Source organism: Tachypleus tridentatus, chromosome 12, assembly GCF_004210375.1.
Source record: "Tachypleus tridentatus isolate NWPU-2018 chromosome 12, ASM421037v1, whole genome shotgun sequence".
In the NCBI taxonomy this organism is placed as follows: Eukaryota; Metazoa; Arthropoda; class Merostomata; order Xiphosura; family Limulidae; genus Tachypleus; species Tachypleus tridentatus.
Genome location: NC_134836.1, coordinates 106,524,498 through 106,551,628, shown reverse-complemented (window position 1 = coordinate 106,551,628; position 27,131 = coordinate 106,524,498). Strand labels below are relative to the sequence as shown.

Here is a 27,131-nt window from a genome sequence, read left to right as displayed (position 1 = left end):
TCGAGAATGATAAATATTAAGGTTCCCTCATGAAATAACTGAAGATAAATTTTTTTTATCAGTGAAACCCTAAGGTGGTGAAATAAAAAAGTTAAAATAATTGTTTAACAATTTTCATCTAATTTCTTAAATTTTGTCTAAAGTCAAATTTAATGTCAAGATACAAGTAAATACATTAGGTTACAATTGTACACTATTCTGTTATTAATAACACTGTCCTGCATTTATCTTTGTCTGCAGTTTTTGTCAGAACAAAAAATAAATAATTTCTTCTCAAGTAAAATGTTGACAATTGATGTTTTATTCACAACCCACTAATAAGTCACAATTTCTCCTGCTATTTAGCCTTACCTTACTGAATTTCTTCTCTTTAATACTCAGATAATTAGTTGGAGATTCATTTTTCTTTTACAAATAACTACCCATTCTTTAAGTTCTTTCAGTTGAGAAGCTAATACATTAGCCAAGACTTCAAGTTATTTGTTTTCACTTGCCAGTAATACAACTGTATTTGAAATGTGGGTCAAATACCTTAATACTTCTGAAAATGGTCAGGTTGGGTTAAATACCCTACTTGTACCTGAGGATGACAAAATTACTTGTTGAAACATTATACATATGTAGTACATTTTCTCACTGTCCATTCAAGCAATGTCCAAGCTGTATTTTCTGTAATGTGGATTCCTTTTCATCAACCAGTAATATTTATGACATGTATTCCTTCATTAACTATTTAATCCAAGTACAATCTTGCACAATCTATAAATGTGTAAGAGCATGTCCTACTTTTGTCCATTGATGGATTTTTTATTTCCTAAGAAATCAATGTGTTCAGAGTTCTACTAAGAAAAATAAAATATGGGGATTTTACCACTTTAAGATAACTTATCTTTGTACACATTTACTCTTGAAAAAGAATTAGAACAGAGCTAACTGACATTTACGATTGTGAGTGAAAGTGAAAGTTTTGATGCATCATACCTTTTATATTTAATAATAAGAATATTGTATCTCAAAATGGTTGGTAAGGGTATTAAAACTTTTATTAAAAGAAATAACATTTCAACCTTCTTAGTAAAAAGTAGGAATATTAAGACAACTGGTTTTAGTTGTTTTTCTTAAAGATTCAATTCAGCAAACAGGACAGCAAAGAGGAACCAAAAGGACCTTGTTTTCCATTAATTGTATACGTGTTTCTAAAGTGAACAACAGGCAACATGTGCTGTGTCAACCACTGGAACGAAACCCCAGATTTAATATTGGAAATTCTTATGCTTAACAACTTAGACATGGAGGTTACAAATATACAAATTTTCTCCCCAATGTGAACTATGGTGTATTTTTAACCTAGCTCTATACAAATCGTTTTCATAAACTTCAGAACTAGAGTTTATTCCCTGTATGCAGTTTATGAGATTCATTTCAGATATAACTTCTTATAAAGTGTTTTCCTCAAACTGTACAGCTGTAAGTTATCTTCCCAGAATGTGTTCTTACCTGTTATTCTAATTCACCCTTTATTTTAAATTGTTTTAAACACTGTTAAGCTAAGGTTTCTCACAAGTGTTTTCTTTGGTGATTTTTTAAAGAATGTTTTGTTTTAAGTTGTTTTCCACAAATTGTACAGCTGTAAGGTTTCTCTCTTGTATGTACTCGTTGATGATTTCTTAATCCGCTATTTGTTCTAAATTGTTTTCCACATACTGTGCAACTGTATGGTTTCTCTCCAGTATGTATTCTTTGATGATTTGTTAACACACAATTTCTACCAAATTGTTTTCCACATACTGCACAACTGTAAGGTTTCTCCCCACTATGTATTCTTTGATGTATTGTTAATTTACTATTTTTTCTGAACTGTTTTCCACACACAGTACAAGTATAATGTTCCTCACAACTGTGTGCTCTTTGGTGTTTTTTTAAATAGTACTTTATTCTAAAATGTTTTTCACAAACTGTACAACTGTAAGGCTTCTCTCCAGTGTGTATAGTTTGATGTGTTTTTAATTCACCATATGTTCTAAATTGTTTCCCACACACTGTACAACTGTAAGGTTTTTCACATGTGTGTGTTCTATGGTGATTTTTCAAAACATTTTTTGTTCTAAACTGTTTTCCACACACTGTACAACTGTAAGGCTTCTCCCCAGTGTGTATTCTTTGATGTGATTTTAAGTTTCTGTTTGATACAAATGATTTTCCACAAATTTCACAACTGTAAGGTTTCTCTCCAGAATGTATCACTTTATGTATCGTTATTCCACTTGTTGTTCTAAAACGTTTTCCACACACTGTACAACTGTAAGGCTTCTCTCCAGTGTGTATACTTTTATGTACTTTTAACTCACCATATGTTCTGAATTGTTTCCCACATACTGTACAACTGTATGGTTTCTCCCCAGAATGTATTGCTTCATGTACTTTCAACACACTACTTCCTCTAAATTGTTTCCCACACACTGTACAACTGTAAGGTTTCTCCCCAGTGTGTATTCTTTGATGTATTGTTAATTTATAATTTCTTCCAAACTGTTTCCCACACACAGTACAACTGTAAGGTTTCTCACATGTGTGTGTACTTTCGTGATTCTTTAAAATACTTTTTGTTCTAAATTGTTTTTCACACACTGTACAACTGTAAGGCTTCTCTCCAGTGTGTATTCTTTGATGTGATTTTAAGTTTCTGTTTGATACTAATGATTTTCCACAAATTCCACAATTGTAAAACTTCTTCCTGGTGTGATTTCTCTTATGTTGTTCTAATGGACTATTTCTCTCAAACGTTTGAACATCAACTACACAATGATATGGTTTCTCTCCAGGTTGTATCCTCTGTTCTTGTGTTAGTTTATCCAATGTTCTAAATTCTTTAATGTTATTTCCATTTAAAGTTGTTTCTCCACATATTTCATTGTTTGGTTTGGAGGATTTTATAACTTCTGTATAGTATTCTTCTTGTTTTAAAGCATGGTAACCAGGACACTGACTCACACAGTGGAAGTTCACACTGGTATCTGTATCTGAAATAAATATATAAATGATGTCATATCATAGATAATAATATATTTGAAGAAGATCTAAGTACGTTTAATATTTTCATATTATCAATATCTGTATTAAAGTATTAAAGCTCAGACTAATCTTTACAAATTTTTCTACCCGAACCATATAAATGAAGTTGGTAACATTCCAGTAAATCACCTGTAATAATGATACTAGGATGTTATAACCAATGTAGTTTCAGCATCAAGTTTTAAATATATTTCCTATTTGAAAAGTTGATTACCATCAAATCTTCAAATGATTAACATGCAGAGTTTAGAAAGAGATATTTATTTTCAAGTCCAAATCATATTTTTCCAACTCAGGTCATAATGAAAATGTTCACTGAGAAGTTCCATTGTACCTCTGTTTGTTATGGAAACTAAAATAATGTATCCTCAGTTTTGGTTTTACATGGTCTAACATAAGCTGGATGTCACTGAATTTGATGTTGTGTTAAGACAAACTGATGGTGCATTATTGGTGTCTCATAGCAATAATCCAAGTTCATGTAAATCCAATTAAGTAATGCAGTTTGTTTAAGGAAGTATGAAGTGTCTCTTATTTTGGATCAGCTACACAATAAGGTCTCCAGTGTTTGTGTGCCTTGTGTGTATTACAAATAGCTGAGCTCTGAGTAAGGACTTTGTTTGTCCTTAGCATTCTTAACCCTAATATTAAGATTGTAAAAGTTCACTGAAAAATGTACATATACAGTAAATTATTGCTGTCCTTGATCCATGCTCTTTCAAACATCTATAAATAATGGGTTGTGTGTCCATACATTCTTTGGACAAAGTCTGTTCAGAAAAATTCAAGTATTTTTTTTCTTCCTTGGATTGTGAAAAATCCATTTAAGTTTAGACGCTAGTCAAATGACAAGTTTTAATGGATAAATTAAGTCATTTTGTCTGAGTTCCAAGATAAAAAATTATGACTTGATCCTAATTCAGTTGTCTTACATCTACAAAACTCTCTTTTATTTTATATTTAGGTTCATACCATATATTATTTGTTGAAATAGCACTTTTCATTTTATTATGCTCAGGTATTATCACTCTAATTAGAAGTTGTTTGGTTGCTGTATTCACTGTGTAAAGTAACAGACTGGAAATTTGCAATGATTTTATGCCCAAGATACAACAGGACTGGTAGTGTTCAATAAACAATATCTATAGAAATAAAAAATACATTCTCTGTGTGTGTTGGAACATTAATCTACTGATACAGTCTCAAACCATTAATTTAGAAGTTTATTTCTAAAGAACCAGGAAGATAAACACTAGTCAAAGTTTCTTTATAGAAACAATTACTGTTTTCTCTGTTCATTTTCAGGTAAAATTAATTTATCAATTAATTATTTCAATATGTAAAGTATTATTTTATCACTTCATAACCTATCACACAAAAATTTCTATATACAAATAAAACAAATATAGATCTACACACTTCACATTTATCCTCTGATATAATACCAAGAGTATAATCAGTTCTTTAAAAACAATGTCAATGACCTAGAATTATAAAAGATATTTGTACTTACCAAATGTACTTTCTGACACTGATTCAATTTCTTCTTGAAATTCAGTTTTCATTATCACATTCACACTATTATAGTTTGAACTATCCAGATCATCATCATCAGTGTCACTGACCTTTGAAATAATATCTTCTAATATATCACCAGATTGTTCTGTTTTCTCCTGGACAAATACAGTCTAATATCAAACAGCTAGTATCATCATTACACATACTCTCCACAGTTTGCTGGCTAAAAATATAATCTAATCAACCTTATGCTTTGAACTTAATTATGTATGTAAAAAGAATTGAAACCATTAAAATAGTTACCTTTTAGGTTAGATAATTAGAAATATTTGAATCTGATATTTTAAAATATCTTACTGAAATATGTGTGTTAATATATGTACATGTTAAAACACCTAATTGTACATGAACCACTGTCATCATACATAATCATATGGAAATAGGTAATCATAAGGAGATAGTGTAATGGTTATCATGATTAAAGACATCAAAGTATGAACCAGGTTTAAGTGAATAATTGCATTACATTCTTTCTGCTTTCGTTTTTCTTGTATAAAATGTTGAAATGATCAAGTCAGATATACAGATATGGTGTCAAAGTTTGTCAGAGAATCCCCATCTCAACAGTGGACACAAAGCAACAGCAGATTTTGAATAATTCCTTTGCAGTAAGGGTGGCCATTTATTGAGATCTGATAACAACAAATACAATGAATTTTAATATTTGGTTCTTCTACATGTTAGTTGGGTAAGTAGTTTGAGGTATTTATCAGTTTTCTCCCTTCCTTTTGATGTATTTGGTCACTGTTTTCAGGATCTGTATATAAAGATCAGCACACAATGTTTCCCTGAATCTAAATAAATAAAATCTATGTTATTAACATGAATTCCTTTTTTTCAGGTACAGGGCACACGACAGGCAAAACTTTCGGCGCCTGTCGTGTGAAAGTGGGTTTTCTCGGGGCACTCCCGTTTCCACCCACATCAAAATCCTCAGGCATTGGATTTCTAGATCCCAGCCTAGGCAACCTTTTTGCCAGACCCAGAATCGGGCCGTTTGATTTGATCTGAATTTGAATGAATTACATTCATGTTCACATCTGCCCAACTTTTCCTTTCAGGACAGGTCCCGGCCTTTCTTTCCACTGCTGCCTTTGCCTCCACCCAAAAGAACATTTAGTGAGGCATTCTCCACCCAAAAAGTCAAGAATAATAACGATAATTAATTTATTAAAATAATAATAATAAAAAAAAAAAAACACCACTTAATCTTAATAACAATCCACGAAAGGGGACAAAGAGGAACTACAAAGTTCCTGAACACCCCAGTTGGAGAGAGAACTCTTCTGATTTCTCTCTCTCTAAACTGAACCCCTGCCACGTTAGTTTAGTTTTTAGTTAGTTTCCCTGAAATGTATCAAGTACATGAAGAATGTACAAGATTAGTGATGGAGCTGGAAATTAAATTCAACATGATAAGGTCATTACACTAGAGCCTAGGATAAACTAGAGGGACATTATCACTAGAGTACCTAAAACCATCTAGTGATACATGTAATTATAGTTGAATGTATTAGATGTAGTTTACAGACCATTCTGTGAGATCTTCTCCAGTCAGTATTAAAAGGAGACAAAAGAGACTGTAACAATGTCTGGTTTGATGAGAAGCCACATTAAAAACCATTTCTTTGGACTTCATCAAATATCCAAACTGACTGAGCTGATGAATCAAACCTGTTAAAGTGGAAAAGTCTCTAAATAAGGGGGTATGCCATTGACAAGACAGGTAAGAATGTAGCCTAAGAGAGGAAGAAGCTTGAGCACAATAGCAACAGACAACCTTGACTGTACATAAAACAGAATCAGAAATAGAAGAATCACATAATGAAGGAAGAAATAGGATAAAAACAACAGATTATAGACAAACAATATCTTCAGAAAATGGAAGGGGTTAAGGATGAAATTAAATCAACTTTACAGGATAAAGAACTGCAAAGACATTATTTGAATAATGATGATGATGATCAGAGACAAAAGAAAGAAAATAATGAAATGGAATGTCTGATGAGGTGTGTCTGGTATTGAATGTTTTAATTTGTTATTCATTTTGATAAGAAACACATAGAAGACATGGGGTAGCTACAGAAAATAAAGTTCTAATTAAATGGACAGAACAAAAGTGCAACAAGGACAAAGTAGTAAATAAACAAATCCAACTGATCAAAGCAACTAGATACCCAAATAAAAACTACAAAAAACAAGCCTGAAAATAGGTAGTGGTGAGGAAAAATAAAACTAATATTCATTACCAATGGGTGCATTAATGGCAACCAAGAACAGGCCCAGTTCATCCAAATGTGCCAAGATACGAAGGCCAAATGGAACAATGGCAGACAATCTGTTCTGAAAAAGTATGGTCCAAAGTGGGATGCTGCAGTAAGGATTAAAATTTTGAAGCATACAGTAAAGACAGTTACAAACAGCACAGATGTAGAGGAGGTTCATGAAACTATATAAACTCTGGACTGGGGAAGTGAAGAAAGACCCCACGAAGAGCCAAAGCCCCTGATGATGAACAGAATCCAGCTTCTTCAAGGCCAATATCCTGGCAGAGCCATAGACCAGAATTCTATAGTCTAGTTTTGATCATACAAGGGCATGATACATTTTAAGCATAGAACATCAATCCCTTCCCCAAGAGATGGAAGAGAGGAGGACATGCAGGATGTTTAGTGCCCTTGTACACTTGACTCATAGCTGTTTGATGTGTGGTATTAAAGGTCAGCTTATGGTCAACGATAAGCCAAGAATTTTGCCTCAGGGACCAGGCAGAGCACAACTTTACTGACAGAGTTCAGGATCAAAGTGAATACATTGTTGGTGGCAAAAGTGCATGCAAATGGTTTTAGAGAGAGAAAAGGTAAAAACTGTTTGCTCTGGTCCACTTCAGTAACTGATTGAGGGCAGCCTGCATCTGCTGTTCAATAAACAACATGTTCAACAACTGACAAGAGGTGTGGAAATCGTCAACACAGAGCCTGTTTGCAACAAATGGTAGTAGACAGTTGTCCAGTGATGGTATTAATCCTTATATTGAAGAGTGTGACACACTATGCACAGCCTTGAGGGACTCCAAGTTCCTGTAAGAAAGAACGGGAAAGTGTCAACATCACATAAACTTGGAATTGCGAACCCATTAAACCATTTTTAATAAAAAATGGACAAATAGCCATGCAATCCATATGAGTTGTGGTCTTGCAAAATTTCATACCTCCATGGAGTATTGCAAGCCTTCTCAAGGTCAAAGAATACTGATACAAGATGTCACTTAAGAAAGGTTTCTCCTACCAACATTTCAAGTCGAATCAGGTGGACCACGTCTCAACCCACACTGGGTGAGTGACAGGGGGTTGTTTTATTTGAGGACCAAACAAGAAAAGCATTAATCATCTTCTCTAAGGTCTTACAGATACAGCTCATCAAAGCAATTGGATAGTAATTTGAAGGAATCTTGGGATCCTTCCCAGGCTTAGAAAAAGGTAGAACAAAAGCCTGGCACCAAGCATCAGGAAAAGCAGTCTCCTACCACATCAAGTTATAAACAACTCGAAGAATAATAAGAGAAGCAGGAGAGAGATGGCACAGTTGGTCCAACCAATGTCCTGCCAGACCAATGAAGAGCAAGCTTGAATTCTACCTGTGTAAAGGGGTGATTATAGTTGTGGAAATGGTCAGTCTGAAAGGAAAGAGGTAATTGCTCTGCCTGAGTTTCGATAGTTAAGAAGGTGGGGGATAAAGCAAAAGTGCTTTTGCTGAAAGTACTGGCAAAACTCTGGGCATCAGCAACTTCCTGGCTATTGGAAAGCAAGATTGAAAGGCGAGATAGAAGTACATTGCCCACTGAAGGGGAGCAAACAGAGAGATCAAGAGCAGTAAATGAGTAACTAGGTGCATGAAAATAAGTATAAACACCAATAGTGAAGAGAGAAAGGTTGTGATCCAAGAGCACACTCTCTACAGAGTAACCCCTCACATCAATATCAGCACCTCCCCAAGGGATATTATGTCAAATAAAAACCATGAGGATTATAAAGTGATACAGCAACTGTTTAATAAGAGCATTAAAGTCTGACTGATCATAGGTATCTCCAGGACACAGGTAGAGGGAACAGACAGTGATGGTATGATCCAAGGAAACACAGATGGCAGATATAGTGGTACATGCTGATCAACCAGCAGGCCACACATTCTCTCTGAACTTGTCCATCACATACCCTCTTATTGCAGTGTAAAGGAAACTGCTGAAACATCACAATATCAACAGGTTTCAAAAGTATTTCCTGTAAAGAAAGACCCACAGGATAATAGGAGTCAATCAGCACCTCAACGTCATCTAAATTAGAAAGGAAACCTCAACATTTCCATTGTATCAATATGGCCATTTTTACTTACATGAAGAAGAATTAAGTGGAGAGTTCTATTTTCAACCAAGTCTTTTCTCTTTATTCTCTTTAATAGAAAAATGTCTATCAACCTCCATAGATCCTGCCTTGAGTCAAATGGGCAGGAATCTATCTCATTGGAAGAAGATTCCAGTGACTGAGGTTATAACCAAATAATCTACCTGCACCTTCAGTCCAGAGAAGAAGATTGACCTGAGGAAACATCCAAACCCAGAACAAGAGAAGTTGAACCAGGAAGCTGCTGGAAGGAATGGTGGGTATCGAGATGGATGTTGACATTGACTCATCAACTTTCTAACAAAGATACCAAAAGACTTTTCACATGGTTTGAAAATTACTCTTTCAGAGGTATGGAGAGATATGTTTACACACCCACTGTGGCAGGAGAATGGAATGCAGCAGCATACATCTGAGATGGAGTGGCAGACAATAACTTTTGTGCCTCATGGTAAGAAATGTTGTGAACCACTTTCAAATGTTGTACCTCTTTTTCCTCCACCCACCTTGGGCATGAATGAGAATAATATGGGTGAGAACCACCACATATAATACAATGAAAGTACATTTCACACTAACTGGCATTGTGGTCCTTGCTACTTCAGTGAGCACACATCGAGGAACACATTATGTTTTTAAGTGACCACACTTTTGATATAGGAAAAATCTGAGAGAGTTCAGAATATATAGCCATACTTTGAAACAGATAACCTACCTTGATGGTGGGTCACTCAAAAATATCATGTGGTGGTTTCCTTGATGTGTGCTCACTCAAGTTGCAAGGACCATAATGCCAATGAGTGTGAAATGGACCTTCATTTTACTAACTGTGGTGGCTCTCACCCATATTATTATGCTGTGATGTAAATTTCAAAATTAGGACATTGGTCAGCATCATAATTCCATTTTTATAAGTAGAAATATGCTTCACTGCAGAAATTCACTGGGTGGAGAAAACCAGCAAGGACCTCTCACTCAAGGATGTTCTTCAAATCCCTATTATCAATAACTCCTTCTGATCAATTCAAAATGCTATGGGGAGAAACCTCAAAAGCATTTGAAAGCAAAAGGAGTTCACTGCATTTTGGATTAGATGTTTCCACCAAGATGTTCCCAAAATGTACCTTTTTGACTGACTTTGGAGTTCCAGAAAGCCACCTAGTTTCTTCTGAATAAAAATGGGACATCTGCCCTAAAGATATGTCAGATGAAGAATGTAATATCAGAAAATGAGATTCAGGTGTTGAAGAAGTTGAAGATTGCTGTTCAGAATCTTCAAGATGTCATAATTTACCTATGGTCTCTTTTTTCACTATTATATTTTTATTTCAGGGATCCATACAAAAAATCTATTTTGGTGCCCACTGATCCTGCCACCATGAAGCCCTACAAGAGGATGCATTGCAATGCCAAATACAGACACTGCAACAATGCTAGGGTTTCATGAGCACCATACCAAAACACCAGCATCAGACACAATGTCCACAACACCCGTTGAGAATATACAACATTGGTACTTGGTTGACCCTAGCTCAAGTGGACCAGTTGATTGACTCAGGGTCATTCTAGAATAATTACAAATTATAACACAAAAACACAATTTTAGTGTAAATATCTTAAATCTCACTACATTAAACATTTATTATTTTAATTATACTGACCTTCAAGATATGCCTGACTAACAATACAAAAATTACACTGAAGAAGTGCATGTGCTGTCATGTTACTGTATCCACTAATACATATCTGACCTTCAGCCTCAACTAATTTATCTGACTTGGCTGAGTTTTAATGGACTAGTATTTTGTAAAATGCAGTTACATTTCAAATATTATACATTTCACATATACTGTATTTACATTATTTCTCCTGATAAATAACAACTTAAATTTATTTTTCTTCAAACACAGAAAAACAAATGAAGTAAAGCAAACAATTATTTTTCTAGTTATGACTTTTCTATCTTTGCTGCTTGTTCTAGGATGCTGAGCCTTGAGAAATTTCCCAGGTGAAGAATGTGAAAACAAATTATGCTTTACACACACACACGCATATTTGACACATTAAATATGGCAATAGCTAAGCAATTAGTTCAATAAAATGTTGAATGCAAGTACAAAATCTGATGACATGGCCTGTTGTGACATGGATAAATGTTGAATGTAACTACCAAAGCTCACTTCTTCCCAAGCAGTTTCCATGGCATTAATTTTAATTCATAATAGCAGCAGAATGAAGTGGGTATTTGTACTATCCCTTTCCAAGATGTATTAGTTATCAGATGTAACATCTACAGACTGTTGAAAGTATTGGTAAATCATCACTCTGATATATGTAATATAACATAAACTACTGTAAATATTACATATCATTAAACACAAAATAAGAGAACTTTCAGAATCAGATGACAAATCCAAATTTTAAGTTATATTTCATACAGTTGATAAAGTTTGTACAAATAATTAGTAGAATGTTTACAATACATCCTATGTAAACATTAAAAAATGAAACAATGATGAACTAGCAAATATTACTGTTGCAAGAAGAGGCACAATGAGTTTATGGCAATGTAGTAAACTTGCAATGAATTTCTTCAGCTTATGACTACAAACATTCCATTACCAATTAGCTTCAAGAAAATGTCAGAAAAGGTAAAAAAGAAACAATTACACCAACATATATTAAATAACAGAATGATAAAAGTTTCAATCTACATATTACCTCAGTTTTCACTATTGATCCATCATAGTTATCTTCTTTCTCATCTTTTATCATATCAACCTTCAAAACTGTTTGTAAAGATCTTTCTTCCACATAATTGGCTTTTACTGAAGCTAGAAATATAAACAATGTAAACTTCTCTATAACAAGACAACGTAATTTATGCATCACATACCATAATCAAAATCAATACAGTGTATTTAATTGAACAAGCCTCTTCTACAGTTCCTTCCTTAATATACTGGTGCATAAAAAAAAATGGACTTTCAGCAGAGGGCAGGTTCTGAAAATATATATACATACTGTTAATTGTATAGTCCACAAGGGTAGCTGAATATTCCAGAGTCAAAGAGCGAAATATCTACATGTGATATCAGAAAGATTCCAATGCTATTAAGTTAAGAATTCTTCTGCAGTTGAAATGCATACCAACCATAACCTATAAGTGTAATAAATTAATGCATGCAATCAATTCAAGAGAAACACATGAAGAAGCAAACAGAAAAAAGAAATAAAAGAATGTCAAAATTATGCCCTATGATGTACCCCTTCATGGCAGCATTCACCATTGATCCAAACAAGTCTGAGATTCCAAATATACCACAGTTTCCATAACTTTTTACTTGTTTTGTAAGAGTGATGACTCCTTGAAATGCAAATTGTTTTTGATTTCAAAATTAAAAATCAGTTTCTTTTTCTTAAAATTGTAAAAATTCACTTGCCTAATCTCTAAATCCTTGTAAGTAAATACAAATTCTTGAAAAACTTCATTTCATCCTTTATTTTCTCAACCCATTAGGTCACATGACCAACTTTACAACCATCATAAAAATACAAAACTAAATTACCTTTTCCATAATAATTACAAATTGTAGCAAGATACAAAAATAATGTATCCTACACAGCATAGAGTTTGCAACAATATGCACAAGTTTACACTTTTTTTACTCTTTGAATGGCATATAACTAATAAACCTGCCACACAAGATGAAAATTATATGGAAAAATTGAAGTTCACATTACTGTATTGCCTAAAGTGAAACAGGAGTTGCTTGTAAGAATATCTCCTGAAGAATGTTATATTCCTATTATCATCATTTTGCATTATTTTACCTAATCTAACTTAACAAGCTCCTAATTTTTAAATTTAATACTTTTACTACAACAAATAAAGAATAGACACGAAAAATAGAAAATATAGTAATGACACAGTTCCTTTAGTTATTTTGCTCTTCACTGACAGCAAAACTTAAGAATCCTTTCTATACAAATAGTACTAGAACACTAAATTTTTATTTAATTAAATAACACCCAATTAAGCAAATTTATAATACATCAAGCAGATAACATCCAATAACAATCATATTTTTCTAGCTTTCCAACTATGAGATAAAGGATTATGAAAATATGTAATTTGATAGATTGAAAATTCCTATGTACTGTATTCAATATATGTTATAAATTCTGTAGTGCAAAATATTACAGTGAACTACTGAAAATCTGTGAAAGAGGTAATATGGGAAATGTGTCCCATTTTCTAATTTATTATTCTATTGAGACCAAAATCCGTGCAATCTGTGCTTGCCTGAGAAATATCTCTATAACAATGAGTAATTTACAGTACATTTTGTACTTCTCGCAGGGGTGATCACTAAATTAATGAAAAGGAAAAAAAAACCCTAATGGAGATTGAGGATGATTTAAACATTCTCTTATATAAATTAGACCTTATATTAAAATTTGATTCATTAACTACAATTTGATATCAAATTTACTGAAAAATAGTTATTTAATTAAATTCTGGGTATAGCTAGAATGATGTGGCATACACAATTTGACTTGCCATGTCAGGAAGGTTTACATAAAATTGATTTCTTGTAAGCAAAAAAGAATATAGTGGGCTGCACATATTGGCAACATACTTCAAGTGCAAAAAAATGAAACAACAACTGCATAAATGAAGATTTTGAAGTTTACATAAAATCATAACAACAAGACATAATTACTTGTTAATATATGTAAGTTAGGAGAACTTGTCTTTAAATAAAATTCTAATGCTTCTTATTTTCTACTGGTTACTGCTTCACACATCTAGAGGTTTTCATAGTCAGATAGTGAATTAGGTCTCACTTGAAGAAGGATAAGATTCTAAGACACCTAATATGTCACTTGGAAACTTGTTAATATGATCATTGCATCAAGAAGATTCAGTATTTTAAGTAATGATATTAAATGAGTAACAAAATATCTTCGAGTTACCAGTAGATAATTGTAATTTAGGGGTAATTCTATTCCTTAAAGTTAGAATCAAAGAGAAAAATAACATGGAAAATGAAAGTGTCAAACCAAACATTACTTATTTACATTCCTGAAATTGAACATAAAATCATCCATTAAAAAATTATCAATGAATAAAGAAACAGTCAGGTACAACACCAAATTTAAACAGGTAAATTGATGCTATTTATGTTAGGAAGAACATGAAAGATGTCCTATATACCTACACACACTTACCATGAGCTACTGTGAAATTATCATCTTGTATTTTCTCCAATTTAACATCCAAATCTTCCTGTTCCTCATCATAAAATGGTTCAACCTTCATGTTTAGTACTTCCATGATCATGAAGCTTTACCTTTATACCGTTACCAAAACTTGCAGTTGCACTATCGAGAAATAAAAATTTAATGTTGCTTCCTTCAAAAACATTACAAAGTTTAATATTTATGAATCTCAAATTTCAAATTGTTGTTAATTCTAACAAATTTTATGCATAATTTATCTCGCATCTCTGTACAAAAATGGCGAAAACGTAATAAGAGCTCAATTACTAAATGAAATATGAAACATAAGATATAACTAAATGTTGAAAACTAACATTACTCTCACATGAATAAAAAGAGTCAATTTTAGCAACCATACATTCAGATGACAAGTGTCCCCCATAACATTAGGTGTGTAATTAATTCTGGTGCAGTTATATTAATACAAGTAGAAAAAACGAGACTTGATGAATAAACAGTCTTTTTGTGGGTTTTTTTATAGGTAAAGACTACGTTCCATGTTTGTTTAACAACTTTAGTAAGCAAACTTCCGTTCTTAGTTGTGTATCCTACCCACATAGAAAAATACAGCGTACGAAGGCACACGTATTGTAGCACACAAATTTTTCAATTGTATATACTAAAGTATTATATTTAGTGGAATTGATGCATGCAAATGCGTGCATATGACAACTGTTTCTTAAAACGTCTTCTCAAAGTTACAATGTTGATTATTTGGTTAAAGTAGTTTAACAGTATTTTTATAAATTACACATTCTATCCAAATCTCATCTCCTCGGAAGTAAAGTGAATTTAATAGACAATCGTCCAAATCATATGCTTATAAAAACTAGCTGAGTAGTTATAAATAATCTATTTTGTGAGATAATTTATACACTTATCACTATACAATACACTACAAAAATTTCAAACACAAAAACATTATATTTCATTTAAGATACTAGCATCCTCTGGTTTTGAAAAAAAGTAACCTAATACAAATATAACATTCTTGATGTTTTATTACTGTTAAGTTTTAATTCTTCAGTACGCAGTGCTTCGAGGTGTTTCTTTAGAAAAGTAAGAAACGCTTTCAGTCTAATCATTATACTTTCGTATGCAATTTTATCGCATCGTTTTACATCTTTTTATGACATTTGGCAGAAAACATTAATGGTAGATTTTGTTTCAGTTGAAATTTTATCTTAGGTTTAATTTGTATATTTTTTCTTTAATTTCCGACACAAATAGTTGAACGTATTTGTAAATTAACACTCCTACGAAAAGTGGGGCTTAATAGGCCCCAGAGCAACTTGAAAGGTTATTAATATTAGGCTAATAAATTTGTATTTAAATAAAATTGCCATTGCATTTGATCAAATGAAATAGCAATTTCATTTAAATACAAATTTATTAGCTCTGGGGCCTATTAGGCCCCACTTTTCGTAGGAGTGTTAAGAGGGCATCCATCAAAATGTTTTACTTGTAAGTTATTGAAAACTTTGAGACACAAGCAGTTTAATTATTGAAGGAAAGGAAAACCAAATATATTAACTTTGCAGTCAAGTAATAGTTTCGTTTGTAATGTATTAGATAACGGTTAGGTTACATAATTAAATACAGAAATGAAAAGTACAGAAACACTGCACTTTGTTCACGTGTAGTACACCTTATTACCCCCAGCACAATCTACATGTTCTTAAACAATATATTAAAACAAGTAACACGTTTATACAAATGTTCCTTTTTCTTTTGATTCTCACATTTGTATTTGGGGATTTAAATAGTTATCTCCTTTTCGTCAAAGTCCACACAGGTTGGTTAAGAGATTTTAGAACACAGTTTGGGAAGATGAATTATTCTTCCTCCTCTGTCATCACAGCACAGTATGTGATATTTTCACTACAAAATCACCATTACAGCTATTGGTTACTACAGCTCTACCCAGTGTCTTTAAATAATTCTCTTTTGTCAAAGTCCACAGAGGGTGGTTCAATTACTTTAGACCCTGTGAACAAGACTAATGTGAACTCCTATATTCTATTATTACAATACAATCTGTGATAATTTCTCTTCAAAACCGCCACTGTTTATGGCTAAACGCATAATCACTCAATCTATCTATGACACTAAATTTTCAACTCGGATGTAGTCTCTGACACGTGTATATAATGTTACAAACACATTACTATAGTTCTTGTAAAGTAATAATGCTCAATTTATATATCTAGAAAAGCTTAGTAGGTTCAAATTCCACGACGCAATAATATAAAAATCACTCATTCATAACTAGTAAACTACATGATGTATGATTTGTAAACAGTTATAAAAACAAACTTGCAGCAAAATAACTTTTCCAGACAATTACTAAATTTATCACTTTTGCCACATAAACTATCTAAATCATATCTAGTTAAATGTAACTGGAAATAGTCTTGTATATCAAACACACGGTGTTATCGCCTTATTTTTCAATGTCATATGGCATTTGGTAGAAATCTTTTAATGTTACATCCTGGTGTTGTTGGTATTTGAGCCGTAGATTTAATTTGTGGTTTCTTTTTAAGTTGCATCATAATCAACTCTTTCAATCCGTTAAAGTGTTTGTAAGTTAATTAGGTACCTTTTATAATACTCGAAACTTTTATGACATGCAAATTAATTATTGAATGAAAAGATACTCAGATATAAATTATCTTATTAAAATGATAAATTTCCCATTGAATCATCTAAACTCCTTTGAATACAGAATTAAATATAGAATTGAAACCTACAATGTGATAAACGTAAACATAATTTGATAACTGTACTTACTTCGTTTACTAAACCATTTGCCCCCTTTCGAACATCACAGCGAAATATCTCCCATCTGGTGGTTTTCGTGAATAATCTCTCCGCTCATCATGTTTTACTTCATCGTCCTACCTATGGTATTACGCCCTCTGACAGTTATATGGTTAACAAATTTATGAGCTTTCTTTTATCCCATATTTTTAAGTTTTGTAGAATTCTAACTTGTGTATTAACTATAAAATTTATCAAAAATTATTTGATTGTAATTAAGCGTAAAACTACACAATAGACTATATGTATTCCGTGAGGACGAGAAAACCCACTTGTAGAGAAAATATGTGTGTAATAACGACTGGTATGAGTAGAGGAAGCAGTATTTAAAGGAGCGAACAACGTTTCAACAGCCTTCGGTCATAATCAAGTTCACAAAGAGAAAGGTAACTGACTGATAGCTGTCCACATGTTTGAAGGCGGTTGTGAAATTGAGTGTAGGAATGTAGATGGCGTGCTTAGATGTTGGATTATATTTATCAACATGCGTATAAAGTTGTTCCTTTGTACTCCGTGATGACGATAAAACCCATTTGTATAGAAAAATGTGTAAAAACGGTTGGTAAGAGTTGAGATTTTTTTTTTTTATGTGGAGGAGCGAACAACGTTTCGACATTCTTCGTTCATCGTCAGGTTCACAAAGAAAAGAAGAGGTAATTGACCGATAGCTGACCACATGTTTGAAGGGGGTTGTGTAATCGAGTATAAGAATGTAGAGGCAAGCTTAGATGTTTGATTCTTTATTAATATAGGTATAAAGGTGTTCCTTTGTATTGGTTTATAAGTAAGGCTTCTTATACAACAAATCAAGCCCAAAATAAACCAATACAAAGGAACACCTTTATACCTATATTAATAAAAAATCAAACATCTAAGCTTGCCCTCTACATTCTTATACTCGATTACACAACCCCCTTCAAACCTGTGGTCAGCTATCGGTCAATTACCTCATCTTTTATTTGTGAACCTGACGATGAACGAAGAATGTCGAAACGTTTTTTGCTCCTCTACATAAAAAAAAAAAAAAAATTCTCAACTCTTACCAACCGTTTTAACATATATGTTTATTTGTATTGATTTATTTTGGGCTTGAGTTGTTGTATAAGTAAGGCTTCTTTAATTTTGCGTTTGTTTCTTCATTTAGTATTTGGGTGTTTTCTATGGTTATGTTGTGATTGATTTGCAGTGTTCGAAAACGTGAAATGATTTTTTGCGTTTTTTGAATCTGATTTCCATTTTTTTTTTACTTGTTTCTCCAATATAGAAGTCGTGGCAGTATTCACATTGTATTTTATAAATAATATTGGTGTGGTGTTTGTCAGTGTAGTTTTCACACAGTATAGACCTTAGTTTTGTGTCTGGTTTTTGAATAAATTTGGTATTAACTGAAATGTCATATTTCATCACTAGTTTTTGCCAAATGTTGATTTGTTTGCTTAGAATCAAGCACGAAGCTGCTCAATGGGCTATCTGTGCTCTGCCCACCACGGGTACCGAAACTCTGATTTTAATCTAAGTCCGCAGACATGCCACTGTGGGTTCCAAATATTGGTTATTTTTCTGCTGATGTCGGGAATATAGGGTATGCAACAGTATATAATTTCGTGACTTTTTAAGTCGTGGGGAAAAGAATTCTGGAAAAAATTCAAGAGTATTGCGTCAGACAAAAACACAAATCACATGTTACAACACATCACACACAACAATAAAATCGCAAGGACGGACGAAGAGAAAGCTGACTTATTAGCTGACTATTACAAATCCGCTTTTAGCGATTTAAACTCAGTAGATTTCGACACACAACACCAACACCATGTCAACAACTACATAAATGCAAACCAAGCTTCATTCTCACCAGGATTTCCCGGAGAGACACTAGAAGCATACTCAAATTCAATCAATAGAAAAATAACCATAACCGAACTAAAGATTAATATCAAAAACTTGAAGAACACTTCCCCCGGACATGACCAAATACCAAATATTATTCTCAAAAAAAGTTCCACTCTCTTACTACAACACCTCACAAACATCATGAACATTTCATTAGCGACAGGGTATTACCCTGACACGTGGAAAAAACCATCATAACAACGATCCCCAAGAAACAAACTAACAGAACAAATCCAGATAATTTCCGCCCCATCAGTCTGTTAAGCTGCCTTGGCAAACTGATGGAGAGAATTATCTCCAACCGCCTCCTCCATTTTTGCGAATCAAACAACATCCTTCCAGAATCTCAAAATGCCTCCAGAAAAAATAGACAAACAACAGATCACCTCACACGACTCACCGAATCAATATACAAAGCTTACAACAACAATCAAGTAACCATCGGGGTATTCCTAGATGTCAAAAAAAGCATTCGACAGCGTTTGGCACAATGCCATCATATACAAACTAAACCACCTACAAATAAATCCTACGATAGTCAAATGGATTTCAAATTTTTTAACCAATAGAACAGCACAAGTAAAAGTCAATAAAACCATATCCAAATTATTTAATATAACGGCAGGAGTGCCCCAAGGATCAGTCCTCTCTCCACTTCTTTACATAATTTTCGTCAGTGACATACCTTTTCCAAACCTAACATACACACACAATTCACAATACGCAGATGACATCGCAATCTGGAGCACCTCCAGAAACCCAGTAATGGCCATGTCTCGCGTACAAGAATCACTAAACAACGTCTCAACATGGAGCAACAAGTGGAGGGTCGTGTTAAATCCGACAAAAACACAAGCAATCACCTTCTATAGAAAACTAAAGAAGCAAAGAAAAAATCTAGAAAAAATAAATCTATCACTTGGAAACACAACCATTAACATGAGCAAAAACATCACATTCCTTGGCGTCACTTTCGACACAAAACTAACATGGAAAAAACACATAAACAATATACACTCATCAATAAGAAAAAGGATTTCATATCTAAAGACTATAACTGGTAAACAATCAAAATGCGCACCGAACACCATTATACAAATATACAAGGCTTACATCCGTCCATTAATAGAGTACGGATGTCAAGTAACATACAACATGTCAAACAACACACTCCAAAAAATCCAAGTACAACAAAACAAAATATTAAAATCAGCATTCAGTTTACCATCTTTTACACCAACAAATTATCTACACCAAATTAGTAATTTACCAACTATAAGAGATAGAATAACAGAACTTTCTCTGAAATATTATCGAAAAGCAGAAAACAGAAACAAACTAACGGCATCACTACACAAATTATCAAGTGCACCAACAAAATACATATCACCATACAACATATTTCAAGAATCACAATCCACTCAACAAAGAGTTTAAATACATAAAACTATGTTATTAACATGAATTCCTTTTTTTCAGGTACAGGGCACACGACAGGCAAACTTTCGGCGCCTGTCGTGTGAAAGTGGGTTTTCTCGGGGTACTCCCGTTTCCCCCCACATCAAAATCTTCAGGCATTGGATTTCTAGATCCCAGCCCAGGCAACCTTTTTGCCAGACCCAGAATCGGGCCGTTTGATTTGATCTGAACTTGAATGAATTACATTCATGTTCACATCTACCCAACTTTTTCTTTTCGAGACAGGTCCCGACCTTTCCTTCTTTCCACTGCTACCTTTGCCTCCACCCAAAAGACCATTTAGTGAGACATTCCCCACCCAAAAAGTCAAGAATAATAACGATAATTAATTTATTAAAATAATAATAATAAAAAAAAACCACCACTTAATCCTAATAACAATTCACGAAAGGGGACGAAGAGGAACTACAAAGTTCCTGAACACCCCAGTTGGAGAGAGAACTCTTCGGATTTCTCTCTCTCTAAACTGAACCCCTGCCACGTTAGTTTAGTTTAGTTTAGTCGTGGGGTGTGTTTACTTTTGTTAGTTTTGTTTTTTGTCTATGTGTGTGCGCATGTTTTCTACGGTTTGTGGAGGAAACTTATTGATGTTGATGAAGTATTGTTTTATTTTGTCTAATTCGTCGTTAATTTTATCCAGTGAGCATAGTTTTATGGCTATGTTTATTTGGTTTCTTAGTATGTTGAGTTTTTGTTTTGTTTCATGTGTTGAGTGCCAAGAAATGAAGAAATGTATAGTCCATTATGGATGATTTTTCGGTAGATTTCTGTTTTAAATTTTGTATCGGTTCTTGTAATTTTGAGGTTAAGAAATGATATTTGATTGCTTTCTTCCTTCCGGGACGTTTGGCTGTTGGATGACAATAGAATTGTCGAAGTTGTCTTCCTTCTGTTGGTTGTATTCTTGTTGCTTTTGTTTCCTGTGGAAAGTATCACAAGTTTTCTGGTTATGTCTTCTAAACATGTTTTAATTTCTAAGGTTGGAATGCATCTAGGTGCTATTGCGAAGTTGTCCTTTAAGTAAATGTATCTCGTCTGTATTTAATTGTCGGTCGAATCTGATAATTATGAGGTTAGTCAATGGTTTGTTATGTTGGTGTCTTTTCTATTGTTTGCATCTTAGTTTTATTGTGGCAGATCCTTTTGTCCCTATCATTCCTAGTGTTGATTTGGTTTATGTTTCGTTGTATAAGTACGTAAATTTCTGGTTCAATGCAGAACACCAGTATGGATGGTCTAAGTTCATTTTTTGTTTTTGTACGTCATGCAGTTCTTTGTATTTCGCGTTCAACATGGCTCTAGGTAGTTTTCTCTGTAAATTTTGGATAATGTTTGTGCATTGAATAAAATTTTTGATAGTGTTACCTTTACAAAGTTAGGGGTTAGTTGTTCCTTTCTACATTGTTGAATGAAATATATTTCATTTTTTCTGTTGGTAATTTTTTGGTTTACGTTTTTTAGTTTCTTTACGTTCGTATTAGCGTGTACTGTTAATAGTGGTGTAATGTGTTAGTTCAGACATAATGGTTACACAGATTAGTACAAACACATAAAAAACACAAAGACTTACACTTGTCATACAATCGCCGTGATGACGAAAATCTCCACTTGTAGACAAAAATATACATGTGAAAACGACTGGTGTGGGTAAAGAAAGCACTATGTGGAAGAGCGAACAACTTTTCAACTTCCTTCGGTCACCGTCAGGTTCACAAAGAAAGAAAGAGGTAACTGACCGATAACTCACCTCATGTTTGAAGGCGGTTGTGTAATTGAGTGTAGGAATGTAGAGGGCGTGCTTAGATGTTGGAATATATTTATGAAAAATAGGTAAAAGGGTGTTCCTTTGTATTGGGCTTGAGCTGTTGTATAAATAAGGTTTTTTAATTTTTCGTTCGTTTATGTTTGTTTCTTTATTATTTGGGTGTTTTCTATGTTTATTTGATTTGCAGTGTTCGAAAACGTGAGACGGTAACTTTTTGCATTGTTTGAATCTGGTTTCCAATCTTCTACTTCTTTATCCAATATAGAAGTCGTAGCAGTTATCACATTGTATTTTATAAATATTGTTGGTGTTGTGTTTGTCAGTGTAGTTTTTACACAGTATAGACCTTAGTTTTGTGTCTGGTTTTTGAATAAATTTGGTATTAACTAAAATGTCATATTTTATCACTAGTTTTTGCCAAATGTTCCTCAAACAGTAGAAAACATATGCACAAACCTGGACAGAAAACAAAATCAACTAACAAAAGTAAATAAACCCCACGATTTAAAAAAAAATCACGAAACCATATTTTCCCGACATCAGCAGAAAAGTAATCAACATTTGGCAAAAACTAGTAACAAAATATGACATTCCAGTTAATATCAAAATTATTCAAAAATTGTTATTTAATTAAATTTTGGGACACAATTCGAATGATGTGCATTAACTACTAGTTTCCTTCGGTCAATACTAAATTAGAACTTCTATAAAATGAATCAAATATATCCTACCTTTTTTATAGATCAAATAACCACAACAAAAATTAGTTGTAGGAAGTGTTTTATCCAGTACATAGCAATTTCATTTATACATGTAGTATAACATTACCACACATACTTCTTAACACCACATTATTTCAGTTCTGTAGAAGATAAATATCGAGCATCTTCACACATTATTGGAATAAGTCTCTTCATTTGATCTGTTACGTTATTACTTAGTATGTTCTAGGTTATCACTTAATCTACCAAAAAGGATAAAACCTAAGTCACTTTTAAATTTCAATAGCTTGGTTACACATTCATTTTTAATTAAGCACAAAGCTACAATTGGAGCTATCTGTGCTCTCACAACCACAAGTATTGAAATTGTGAATTAGCATTGTAAGTCCACAGACACACTGCTGTGTTACCAGAGGGCTACACAAATACAAAAATCCTTAAAGGTTAAAATGTAGAAAGTTTTATCACTGTTTTTAATTGTATGCACAATCACCAGGATCAGTATAACATAAAACGAACAATCGTAAATCTATTTTTCTCTTCAGGTAGAAAAGAATGTTATAAAAATAGGTACATGCATCACAAATTTCCAACTGTAAAATTAATTGTGTGTTGTTCGAATACTTCTATATATTTTTTAATACTGAAAAAAAGTTGAACACACATTAAAATTGCCTGCTCATATATTAAATTCACTCTCTACACCACTGAGCAGTCATTTTCATTCATAAGTAACGAAGTAATTTATACAATAAAAACATCAACTATGATATCAAAATATTGTTCACTTAACATTTTAGCAGTTCAAAGGATAATACAAAATATTTTTATTTCCTTTAACTGTGAAGGTTTTAGTTCCTAAAGAAAACCTTTTGTAAAATTAGAAGAGCTTCAATATAACTAAAACTCACAAACGTTTTAAAGTAATATAATGATTGAAAATATAGCACATTTTAATTTCTGAATTCAGTTGTTACATTGCTGCCTGATTCATGGTTTTCATAATTAGGTTAGTAGTTTATAACACTGGCTACATGGGTTATATAGAGAATATTCATACCACAGTTACCTTTGTAAAGTTTGATTGGACATAATTATCATTAGGTTAATAAATACAATAATATTCTTCCTTATTTGTAGAATTTCTGTATAAAGTTAAATGTTTTGAAGTGAATAACAAATCAAGTATTTCTAACCACAACTGTTACAAATGTAAAATATTACAAATAATTCAATTGTAATGTTTGTAACTTATACTTATTATTAGTTTTAGAGTTGTATGTCTAGCAAGACCAAAGTACCAAAGAGTTTTACTTGGAATTAAAACTAGAATTTTTAATCAGTAAAACCCTCTGGTGGTGATATTAATAATTTTCTTTTGAATCCATAAACTTTCTCTGGAGTCAAATTTATTTAATTATAAAAACTTAATGTTAGGATACAAGTTTTTTTAATAACAGTCCTGGGTTTCACATTTCCCATTAATCCGTATTTTGCTCTCAAAAGAAACCAGTATATTCAGAGGTCTACCAGAATATAATATGAGGTGTATATTTTATTATTTTAGGATAAGTTAACATCTATGAACATGTTTACTCTTATAAAAAAAAACTAGAAGAAAGTTGAATGATGTATTTAAGATTGTTATTTATACTGACAGTGTTGATGTATCATGTTTCTTAATATCTTACAGTAAGAATATTAAGACAACTAGTTTAATTTTTCAATGATTTAATTCAGTGAACAGGGCAGCCAAAATGAACCAAAATATCCCTTGTTTTCCTTTGATGTTATTCAACATGCTTTTAAACTGCACAAAAGGCTGTTATATGCTATTACAACCACTGCAATGAAAACTGTACGTTTTATGTGGTAAACTCTCTGCTTTAACTGCTGAAATATGGAGGTTACAATTATATAAGTTTTTTCTCCAGTCTAAACTCTCATGTATTGTTTACCTGCAGTTATCCACAGATTATTTTTATAAACTTCGAAACAAAGGTTTCTTTATTGTACGTATTTTAAAATGTTCTTCTCAAGTATAACTTCTTATAAAGTGTTTTTCGTAAACTATAACTGTAAGGTTTTTTCCTAGTGTGTGTTCTTGCATGTTATTCTAAATCATCGTTTGCCATAAATTGTTTTACACACTGTACAGCTGTAAAGATTCTCTCCAGTGTGAATTCTTTGATGATTTTTTTAAACTATCTCTTGTTCTAAATTGTTTTTCACAAACTGGACAACTCTAAGGTTTCTTTCCAGTATGTATTCCTCGATTAGTTACGAATTCATTATTTTTTCTAAAGTGTTTTCCACAAACTATACAAATGTAAAGATTCTCCCCAGTGAGTATTCTTTGATGTATTTTTAAGTTGTAATTTGATCTAAGCTTTTCCCACACATTATACAACTGTAAGGTTTCTCACCAGAATGTCTGTTTATTTTTAGTCTTGGAGTTGCATATCTTACAAGATTAAAGTACCAAAGAGTTTTGCTTGGAATTAAAACTAAAACTTCTATTTACATCATAGGGATGAGGAAACTGAGCTGTTTCTAGGTTCATCTGGTTCTTTCAATTTTTACCTAATAATTTGAAAAAGAATTAAACTTCTTTGTGAATACATCACTTGTTGAGAATTTAAGGTTGGCATGTGAAATAATTGAAGAAAATAGTACTTTTAATCAGTAAAACCCTCTGGTGGTAATATTAATAATTTTCTTTTAATTCCATGAACTTTATCTAAGTCAGATTTATTTAATGATAAAAACAGAATGTAAAAATACATGTAAATTCATTAGGATATAATTGTACACTATTCTGGTTTTTTAATAACACTGTCTTGGGATTCACATTTCCCATTAATCCATATTTTTCTCTCAACCCACTAAAAAGTCATAGTTTCTCCTGGTATTTAGCCCTGTTTTAATACTCAGTTAGTAATAGATCCATTTCTCTTGTACAAGAAACTACCCTTTCTGTAAGTCCTTTTAATACAGTAATTAATTTTCATACTTTATCCACCACTTTGTTTTCAGATACCTGAAATACAACTCTACTTAATATATGGGTCAAATATTTGTAATACTTCAGAAAATAGTTAGATTGGGTTAACTATCCAACTTGTATCTGTTGATGACAAAAGTTACTTGTTGAAACAATGTACATTTGTAGTAAATTTTCTCTTACTACCCATTCAAGCCATCTTGAAACTGTATTTTCTAAAACAGGAAGATGTATCATAAGTTTGTCTTCCTTGGTTAACTGTTTAATCTATGTTGTTTCCATAAAATATATAACTGTAAGAGCTTATCCTAAAATTATAAAATCTCCACCTCATATTACATCCTAGTGGACCTCTGAATATAGATTTCTTGGGAATTAAAAATACAAATCAGGATATGCTGACTCTTACAAAAAGAATTAGAAGAGAGTTGAATGAGGTATTGAAGATTATGGAAATTGAGAGTGTTGATGCATTATATTTTTTATATCTTACAATAAGAACATTAAGATAGCTGGTTTAATTTTTTTAAATTAATCAATTCAGTGAACAGGGCAGCCAACACAAACCAACAGATCCCTTGCTTTCCTTATTCAACATGCTTCTGTACTGAACAAAAATCTGTTGTGTGCTGTTTCAACCACTGCAGTGAAAACTATACATTTTATGTGGTAAACCCTCTGCTTTAACTGCTGAGATATGGAGATTACAATTATGTACATTTTCTCTCCCATCTGAACTCTCATGTAGTCTTTACCTGCAGTTATCCCAGATTATATTTATAAACTTCAAAACAAAAGTTTCTTCTTTGTATGTATTTTAAGATGTTCTTCTTAGGTATAACTTCTTATAAAATGTTTTTTGCAAACTATAATTCTAAGGTTTCTTCCTAGAATGTGTTCTTACACATTCTAACTTACCACTTGTTCTAAACTGTTTTACACACTGTAGAACTGTAAGGTTCTTCACAAATGTGTTCCTTGATGATTTTTTTTAAAGAATCTTTTGTCATAAATTGTTTTTCACACACAGTACAACTGTAAGGTTTTATCCCAGTGTGTAGTTGTTGATGATATTTTAATTGATATTTTGTTATAAATTGTTTCCCACA

General features: G+C 32.6%; 1 protein-coding gene and 1 long non-coding RNA gene across 11 annotated transcripts in view; one reads left to right on the top strand and one right to left on the bottom strand.

The window, feature by feature from the left end:
• Window positions 1-1,019: 1,019 nt before the first annotated feature.
• LOC143234265 (uncharacterized) lies at window positions 1,020-22,299 on the bottom strand. Of its 9 annotated transcripts, none has more exons than XM_076471495.1 (6): window positions 22,102-22,299; window positions 17,130-17,240; window positions 14,286-14,438; window positions 11,772-11,884; window positions 4,586-4,760; window positions 1,020-3,020 (listed from the first exon to the last, which is right to left on the bottom strand). In XM_076471495.1, the coding sequence occupies exons 3-6, from the start codon at window positions 14,395-14,397 to the stop codon at window positions 1,558-1,560; spliced, it is 1,863 nt and encodes a 620-aa protein (XP_076327610.1). In that variant the 5' UTR covers window positions 14,398-14,438; window positions 17,130-17,240; window positions 22,102-22,299; the 3' UTR covers window positions 1,020-1,557. The 9 variants fall into 9 exon arrangements, with proteins under 9 accessions (XP_076327610.1, XP_076327615.1, XP_076327609.1 ...); XM_076471500.1 differs by having other exon boundaries at window positions 4,586-4,745; XM_076471494.1 differs by lacking the exon at window positions 17,130-17,240.
• An 11-nt stretch (window positions 22,300-22,310) lies between these two features.
• Window positions 22,311-27,131, top strand: part of LOC143234268 (uncharacterized) — a 24,904-nt gene continuing 20,083 nt past the window's right edge. For both annotated transcript variants that reach the window (XR_013018572.1, XR_013018571.1), the window contains exon 1: window positions 22,311-22,361. This is a non-coding gene — a long non-coding RNA (uncharacterized LOC143234268). The remainder of the gene's footprint in view (window positions 22,362-27,131) is intronic.